We start from the raw sequence: 9,529 nt of genomic DNA on the forward strand, positions 1-9,529 counted from the left end.
AAAAGAGCTGCATGAAAGTCTAATGTATAAAGTCAAGTGCCCTAGCCTAATCCTTAAGAAAGTCATTGTCAAAATGACTGACTGCGTAAAAGTCGTTATGAGAAAAAGAGAGAGAGAAAAGAGGAAGGGAGAGAATGTCAGTACCTGTACACCAGCAGTTGAACAGCATATAGCAATCCGCCTTCAAGCTTTCAGTCATCAACTTGGTAACTGTGCCATTCTCATCCTTAGTAACTGTGTCAAACTGGAGTTTCCATTGACCAATGGCACAGTTGGCAGCACTTGTTATTGACAGCTCTACCTGTGACAAGAAATTATGTATTCTTTATGGCATTAGTAAACCATTTTTGTGTAGGATAGATCAATTATTTATATATGAAAATCTAAAAGTTTGCGTGTCTGTTCTTCGGTATGTCCAGCAATTGATTAAAATCTTGGAATTGAAAGCTCGCATCCTGCTAGGTTTGAACTCACCAAGATTGCAACTGCAAGTTTCAAACTATGCACTTAGCCTCCAAGCTACTCTGTTTTTACTATTCAATCGCTCTTATCAGACACCTTATACCCTTTTCTCGAGTGCACAGGCTAAATGGCGTATTAACTTCATAAACACTATTAACTCTATGAAACACAATGCTTTTTTGTCCTCTCCATACTAGGGCTAACTTGTTTTCTGGCAAACAATATCAACAAACATTTCTCTCAAAATTTAAATTTGGCAAATGTGTCTCAGCTCAGAGTCATCCGTTATGGTAAAAACGGGTTCACAAACAGATAAGCGATAAAACTTCAGTTGAAAGTTTAATAAAATGCATGCTAAGACTTCCTAAAAACAATGTTTTAGTAATCTAAATTTATTTAAGTTAGATTTAGCATTAATGTTACACAAATGTCTCGAAGGCAAGAACTCTGCTAGTAGTACATTTTAATGTTACATTTTCTTGCAGATCATAACCACAAAATGCACTAAAGTTATTGTAGGTAACTATAATAGTTACTAAGGTTAACATATTGTTTTGTTACTAATTGTTAACGGTGATGAACTTTACTAAGAAGGTGATTGCATTAGATAATTACTATGAACCACTATTTACGTCTAAACGATATTTCCACTTTATGATGCCAACACTGAAACCATATAATCATATACCAAATAACTTTTCATTGTAATTGTAACAAAACAGACTATATTTAGTCATTACTTGCTCATGATTTCACATTTACATTTACAAACCTTCACAGTTTTATTTTTCTTCCTAATTTGTTTCAACAAAACACTTCTTTCATGATATGAAATTTAAAAGTTACAGTTGTTTAAAAAAGTTTGAAAACCTTTACAGTTGTTTTCTTTTTTCTCTTAATTCATTTGAACTGCACAAAAAACTAGTGCATCATCAGGAAAGACCTTAAATATAGGCGTAATGATATACGCTCAGATTTGAGGAAATTGCTAATCGACTTGAAATCAAGCGCAGATATGCTAAAAGTAAGGGTTCTCTTCACCCCACCCTATGAGTTTTTTTCCTACTGTGGTAATGCGCAAATCCTTTTGCAAGATATACTCTGAGCAAAACGCAAAACAAAATGGAAAGTGCAAATTGTATCCCTGTATACTCAATGAAACCTTTCAATGTCCTTGAGTTGGTTTAGATATGAAATGTAAAAAAATTGTTAGCTAGTTTAGTGAGTGCCGCTTATGATTTAAATTAATTTCAAGAAGCTAACAGACCATAATTACAGTTTTTTATTTCTACAATATTAAATTAAGGAAAAGGTTTTCACTGATTTTTTACTTTTGCTGCGGTATTTGTATAATGTAGTTGTCTTATCAGTTTCGTCTGCAAACTGAACATTTCCTTTTTATAACTTTTTTTTATAATTTTTAGGTGTATTAATTATATGGCATTATATGTAATCGTAGAAAGAACCAGAAAATTAGTTACCGAAAAAATAGGTTATCGAAACCTTCGTGTTCATCCGCTGCCCAATTTAACGTTTTGACCAAGCGTAATAAAATACCTCAAATCCAGACAGAGACTTTATTACACCTAGTTATTAAACTGCACAAAACACTTTTTTCATGATATGAAGTTTAAAAGTTAGAATGTTAAATGTATATGTTAAATAAAAATAATATTTCTGTGCAAAGACTTTTTTATTATTCGGGCAATGCCGGGCATTCATCTAGTCATGTCATATTAGTACCAGGCAGTTCAGAGCTCCCTGGGCGATTGTCAGGTGTCATAATATTTAACTGCACATTTTTTGTACAATGTGGCAAGGTAGTTAATCAACACAGAAGGAAGATTGTTGGGCTACCAGACAAAAGTCAAGAGATTGAATCACATTGAAAGCAATTTTTTTCCTAGCATGGCTTAGAACAGACAGACGGATGGACAGACGGAAAGACAGATAAACAAACACAGTTCTTATTATTATTAAGATTATTGTAAATATTTACATTTGGTTTATATAACACCATATAGTTAAAAGCTATACCACAAAATAATGAAATCAGTAAAAGAGAAATTAAGTGGTTAAAAATCAGCAAATTCAATCAATGAATCAATTAGTGAAAATAGCCTACCTCATTAGCAGACGACGAGACTTCAATTTTCCAGTCATTGGTAGTTGGTATATGGGTTATCATCTCATTGTAAGTTCCTTTGCTAGCCAGAGGTACCCGCCCTGCAATCCCGTGTTATAATTTATGCATCAGCTCAAATTCAAATTTGCTTTTATACTGTAGTTCCAATTCTTTAAGCAAATACATACTAACCAAACTTAGCCACAGCTCTAATGTGGTCACTGTCTGTGTATGGTCTGTTGACAGTAACTTTGACCTTGAACTTTTGACCCCTACGCAAAAGAAGTTTAGCTGATGTGGATTCTTTGGTAATGTCATCGATATAACCATCTTGACTTGCCTCATACCTAAAATATGCATGAAAAGACACATTCTAAATTTGTAGAAAAACTCAACATTTAATAAAGAAAATATAATAAAATTAATCAGATTTAGGGTTAAACAGCAAATAAATAAAATTTTTCAATTTTCTGTGCGTCTTATGCAAAGCTGAGAAGTTCTTGTATACTCAGAGTATCAGCTACATGAGTGGTAAACTAGACTCATGATTTGTATCTTACTTGTCAGTGTGATGATCAATAGAGTTATCCTCGATGCATAGAGCTACATTGGATATCTCAAGATCAGGTAATGCAGGTTTGGCAGGCTCTACACTCTCTGTTGCTTCAGCGCCTGATAAAATATTTTACAATAATCATTCACTTAGTGAGTGCTTATTTTTCAATGCATATTTACTTGTAACAAATTAGTCAATTGTTATTTTGTGTTGTCTGCCTGTTTGGTAAACTTTTTGTTGTTAAAAGGGAGATTGTTTAAAAAATTTAGTTGTTTTACAATATTTCTCTGCAAAACAGTTATTTTATGACAGTGTCTCCATACAAGAAAGGTAATTGTATGTCAAACTTGGAGGCATGAGTAGTAAGTAAGTAAGTAAGTAAGTAAGTAAGTGAGTGAGTGAGTGAGTGAGTGAGTGAGTGAGTGAGTGAGTGAGTGAGTGTGTGAGTGAGTGAGTGAGTGAGTGAGTAAGTAAGTGAGTAAGTAAGTAAGTAAGTGAGTGAGTGAGTGAGTAAGTGAGTGAGTGAGTGAGGGAGTGAGTGAGTAAGTAAGTAAGTAAGTGAGTGAGTGAGTGAGTGAGTAAGTAAGTGAGTGAGTAAGTGAGTGAGTGAGTGAGTAAGTAAGTAAGTGAGTAAGTAAGTAAGTAAGTAAGTAAGTAAGTAATTAAGTAAGTAAGTAATTAAGTGAGTGAGTGAGTGAGTGAGTAAGTAAGTAAGTAAGTGAGTGAGTGAGTGAGTGAGTGAGTGAGTGAGTGAGTAAGTGAGTGAGTAAGTGAGTGAGTGAGTGAGTGAGTGAGTAAGTGAGTGAGTGAGTGAGTGAGTGAGTGAGTGAGTGAGTAAGTGAGTGAGTAAGTGAGTGAGTAAGTGAGTGAGTAAGTGAGTGAGTAAGTGAGTGAGTAAGTGAGTGAGTGAGTGAGTAAGTAAGTGAGTGAGTAGTAAGTAAGTAAGTAAATAAGTAAGTAACATGGCGGTTGATGAGAAGGCGTGTGAAGAAGCCAAGGCCCAAATAATATGTCTCCAGCATAACTAATAGCAGATTAAAGAGACAATTTAAAGAATCTCCAGTCTTCTTGGCAGCTAAAATCCTAGATTCGTAAGCAGCCTTGTCGATGTTTATTTGCACTCTTATCTAGGCGCTCTGTATCACGGCTCTTCAAGGCAACAGGCATAGACAAAGATCAGCAAATAACTCTGTGCATATTTGAACAAAAAGTAAAACTAGTTTTAACTGGTCTCTCGGAGGTATGTCTATGTCGATGTCTATGCAGCAGCAATGTATCTCGTCTGTAATAAAATTATGTGTGCAGATAAATAACCCGATGGCATTTACAAAGCAAGGCGGAGAAGTTAGGAAAGTTTGCAGCTGTCAAACTTTCCTGATAGTTCGCCAAGCACCAATGACAGCCAGTACATTGAGGACCATTTCAGCAATGGTGATTCGCTATCGTGAATAGCGTAAGCTATAAATTTCCATTTATGATAGTTGCTGCGGGACTAGTATTTAATACGAGCGCGCGGAAACAAACAACTTCCTTCGAGAAAAATTAAAAAGAAAAATGCGAACACTATGTCATGGAGTATTTGCTGATGTAAAATAAATGTAAACATGGTTAACAAGTATTACCGAAGTATTGTGGCAGCAAGACTGAGATACAACGATATACAATGTAGTGTGAACCAGCCTTAAGAGAGTACATGATATTGAATAGGCTAAATTTAAGATCATCTACCGGCTGTAGACTCTGGTTTCCGATATTCGGTTGAATGAAAATTCAGGGAGGCAGCATTCAGATCAACAGGTGAAGGGCTGCGACTGTCTTCTGGTGAGAGACTCCTATTTGCTTCTGGTGAGGAATCTCTTTCCGGTGAACAATCGCCGCGACGGCGGGAGCGCCTTCTACTTCTCCTTCGCGCTCGTGCTGCGCTTCTACTCGCCGCCCTTCTCCTCCATCTACCTGCCCCATGACGACCTCGTCTTTCTTCTCTGTGACCACGACGAGGCATGTCAGAGTCTGTCTCATCAATCTCACTTTGCCTCTTCCAAATGATTCGAGCGATGTAGGCTACTGTCGAGACGCCCGCAAAGGATAATCCAACGAATATTGCTGACATTTGGGAACGTGGCTACTCGTAAGCCAACAGCTTAGTAAACACACCTGTCGCCGATGCTAGGAAACTAGATAGTGTTGTGGCATTTGTTTGCACACGGGCAGCTCAAAGCTAGCAATAAGACGCCTTATCTAGAATTGACTCAAAGCCTATAGTGCGAACCTACAATTTAATATTGAATTTTCAATGCATCACTAAACATAATAAATTAGTTATTTAGGCTATTCTTTTAAGAAACAAGAGCCTCTTTGTGAAAAAATAATTTGTTTGATCCAAGCATGTGGTTCCTTTCACGCTGACTGTATGGTTAGTCAGCAAACTATGGCGCAACTTTCCTAATCTTACTTGAGTGAGATTGTAGCTGTTATGCAATAGCAGTTGTTTTATACACCTGAAATTAACTTAATTTGACAAAATAATATTGAATATCGCAGACATTGTAATAAGTTTAGCTCTGTATTAAATATTGGTTCATGGCGGGTCATAAAGATAAAGTTTATCACAGGGTCCCCAGTAGCTCTCGTTTCAATTGGCTCTTGTAAAAGTATCTCTCTAATCCTGATAGCTGAGAAAAGAGCTTTTTGAGTAAGAAGGGAGTCGTTTGAAGTGTCCGCACTAAGTAGACAGATAACGGACCGTTAAAACATCCGTTCGTTTATTTTCGCATAACTAAGCCTTATGGTAGACAAGCGCTAACTAAAGCCAAATAGTAAACACTAGCAAACACAACAAAGGTCAAAGGTCATATATTATTTGCTTTGTGTTGCCACCGATGGAGTTAAAACAATCTACTTGACAAGCAATTTATTACTCTAAAAAATATCATTTATGACCTAAAATCTCTGTGGTTGCTGGTAGTTTTAAGCAACCAGTATTTTAGCAAACAGATACCTTCAATGTATCTGTTTGCTAAAATCTGTATCTGTATCTGAAGCACAGGCTAAATGATTAAATGGCCATATAGGTTAGCCACAGTAGTGTAGTCCAATAGAAAAGGCACACTCTGAAGAAACGGCTGACTCTCCCAATATTTGACCAATAAATAGCATGATATATTCCACCCTTGACCTTTCCATTGAGAGAATTAATCCCAAATATTTACCATCTCTGGCTGCAGAAGCATTCACGTTTGATACAAGAGCTGGTGATGCAGAATTTTCTATGATTCTCCGGTTGAAGCCCAAACCTCGAACCGGCGATGGGTTCCGTCTTCCTCCATAATTTACTAAGCGACTGCCGTTGGTACGATCAGGAGAAGTCGTACAAGGCTTGTTAGTATTAGCTCTAGCCGTACTAGCTGGCGCAGAAACTGAACTGCTGCTCCCCATTAGTTCAGTGTAGCAACAACTCCAATGTATAATCAGGGAGGTACTCGAAATGAAAAACTTTTCTTCAGCGCGTCCAGTTTGTGTTGTTACGCAAACATAGCGTCCATTCAGCTTTTAAATGATGCTGTTATTTGAAGAGTGAATGGGATTAACATTAAAAACTAAGAAAAGCATTATGTAGAGGTCAATGGATAGATTATGCAGAAGTCAATGAATAGCTATCCGTAGAGATGCTGTACAAAGCAGCCTGTTATCAAATAATGCATGAGGCTCAAACACTTTCTATAAAAAGAACTCTTATTCATAATTCATGCTTTTAAAGCTATGAAAGGCACATGGCCCATGAGTATTAGTTAGACAGCCTCGAAACTCTCGATAGGCTCTAAAATAGATTCAGACTGATGGGTGGGCCCACATGTATTGATGGAATACCCTTAAAATAATAGTTATGTTTAATTAAGTGCAGCATTTTGACACCTATAAACTGCAAGTCGCTGCAGCGGTCACATGAACTGAGTATACTAGTAGACCTTAGGCAATGGTTAGCCTTTGATCTAGTAATGTTCATCTTTCTGTCACAAAGCTCAGTTAGAATTCAAATGACTGAAAAATCTGAGGGTAATCTTTTGTTGGTTTAAAAAAAAAAACTATTGTCTGGCCAGTTACATACCAATACAGTCCTAAAGCGAACCTATTATAGATCTGATCTTGCTGTTTCTGTACATATGACAAAATGCTACGAAGCTTTTTATAATTTTATGATAAAGACATGGCGGTTTATTATGAGCAATGAAATAGCATATTTACCGTCACCACGCTCAGTTGAGGTTTCAGAGTTATCAACCACTCTACGATTAAATCCTGTCCCAGCAAGTGGCTTAGGATTCCGTCTTCCTTCAAAGCTGACCAAAGGATTCTCTGTGAAGACATCAATATCAGTGTTACTGTTGTCTGAGTGATTAGAACTGCTGTGTCTACTTCCCATGATTTCTGTTCAAAGTGTACATGCAGGTATCGTATGGCTTGAATCAACTCTAAGGCTCCGATGAAAGTATTCGCTCTTGTGTATTTCAAACCAAGCAACCAATTTTAGTACAATAGAACAATATAATTGATTGTATTTGTTTCAAAGAATGTCAATACTCAGTGAGTAACAAAAGGAATAGAAAGGGTTATTCATTTTTGCACTAGTTTTGTTGTTGCATTGATAATAAGAATGTGAAATCATAGAGTTATTCGTGTGCACGAATTTAGCATACAATCTGCTTACATTATGTTGCTGAGCCAAACAACTAGTGAATAATATTGCGGGAGAACTCAGTGCAGATTTACCCAAACATGTAGTTTATATATATGGCAGCGCTGCAGGCTTTTCATCACATGTAGGTGGAATTATATTATTTGGTTGGTCCCGAACATTGGGTACATTTTAATTCTACCCCTGACTTTAGCAGCAAAAATAAAATTTGTTTACCACTTACCGAAATGATCTATAATGTTTATAGATAGTTTATTGATAGATATTCTTTATAGATTGCTTATAGATCGATATTGTTTATAGATAAATATTATTTATAAATAGATATTATTTAGTGATAGATATTGTTTATAGATAGATATTGTTTATAGACAGATGCTGTTTATATATAGATATTGTTTATAAATATATATTGTTTATAGATAGATACTTTTTATAGATGGATATTATTTATAGATGGATATTGTTTATAGATGGATATTGTTTATAGACAGATGATGTTTATAGATAGATATTGTTTATAAACATATATTGTTTATAGATAAATATTCTTTATAGATGGATATTGTTTATAGATAGATATTGTTTATAGACAGAAGATGTTTATAGATATATATTGTTTATAAATAGATATTGTTTATAGATAGATATTTTTTATAGATGGATATTATTTATATATAGATATTGTTTATAGATGGATATTGTTTATAGATAGTTTATAAATAGCTTAGTCCGAATGATAGTCTGACATATAGATAGACAAAAGAGACATAGTATTAATGAATATATTAAACTAATATGAACACACAATTTTTAAACGCTTCTAAAATGGTCATAGCCTTCTATGCAGCTGACTCAAATGTAGCGGTGTCTCTTTTAAAGATTCAGGTTTTTTTGTATTAACTCTCCTTGATCTTTCACGTTTTAGGAGTACTTTCAAGGGTCACATTTTAAGAAATAAATGATGAATTGAATGATGATACTGTACACACTAAGTACCAACTTTAGGTGTTTGAATGTCTCACTTTATTACTTCCACTCATAGATTCAGTTTGAGTTCAAAGAACAACTGCAAGCACTTGTCAACGCATCATGTCATGTCAACATGTCACGAACTATTGTAAGTAAACGATGAAGTTATTTACCAATTGAATTTACCAATCAGTTGTTCCGTTTAAGTATCTTGTTTCACTTAACAGGATATACAGTATATTAATTCTTTATCTTTATTTTATGTTGTTATAATTGTAGCAACAAGAAGGAGGTCATTCTTTAGCGGATAACTGCAATACTATTGACTGGCTTTTAAAGTTCCTTTTTTTCGTTGGTTTTAAATTTTGACCTTAAACCACACAACGAGTATTTAATTTAGTCTACATCTACAATTATTAAGTTCTACTTTAAGCTTAATATCTGTATAAGAGCAAGAAGGAAAATACGTAGGGAGATCATTTATTTCTGCACAGGGAAGTAGCTTATCTCTGCATAGGGAAATAGCTTTTCTCAGCATGGGGAGATAACTCATCTCTGCATGATGCATTCATTAAACCAAAGAGTAACAAATCTTATTTAAAGCACCAAAACCTCCGTCTTTTACTGCTTTGGTTTATGCAAACTAGGTCATCTAATAATCTTTCCATTCTCCAGCAAGCTGAAATGGTTATTATTGGTAGGCCTACTAAAAACAATCTCT

General features: G+C 35.2%; 1 protein-coding gene across 1 annotated transcript in view; it reads right to left on the minus strand.

The window, feature by feature from the left end:
* LOC137389833 (hemocyte protein-glutamine gamma-glutamyltransferase-like) overlaps positions 1-5,245 on the minus strand; it is a 14,006-nt gene extending 8,761 nt beyond the window's left edge. The window contains exons 1-5 of the mRNA XM_068075964.1: positions 4,872-5,245; positions 3,148-3,259; positions 2,780-2,934; positions 2,588-2,688; positions 145-301 (exon numbers count right to left, since the gene is read on the minus strand). Coding sequence (XP_067932065.1) covers positions 145-301; positions 2,588-2,688; positions 2,780-2,934; positions 3,148-3,259; positions 4,872-5,145 — 799 coding nt within the window. The 5' untranslated portion in view covers positions 5,146-5,245. The remainder of the gene's footprint in view (positions 1-144; positions 302-2,587; positions 2,689-2,779; positions 2,935-3,147; positions 3,260-4,871) is intronic.
* Between the last annotated feature and the right edge of the window lie 4,284 nt (positions 5,246-9,529).

The sequence above is a fragment of the Watersipora subatra genome, chromosome 3 (genome assembly GCF_963576615.1).
Source record: "Watersipora subatra chromosome 3, tzWatSuba1.1, whole genome shotgun sequence".
NCBI lineage: Eukaryota > Metazoa > Bryozoa > Gymnolaemata > Cheilostomatida > Watersiporidae > Watersipora > Watersipora subatra.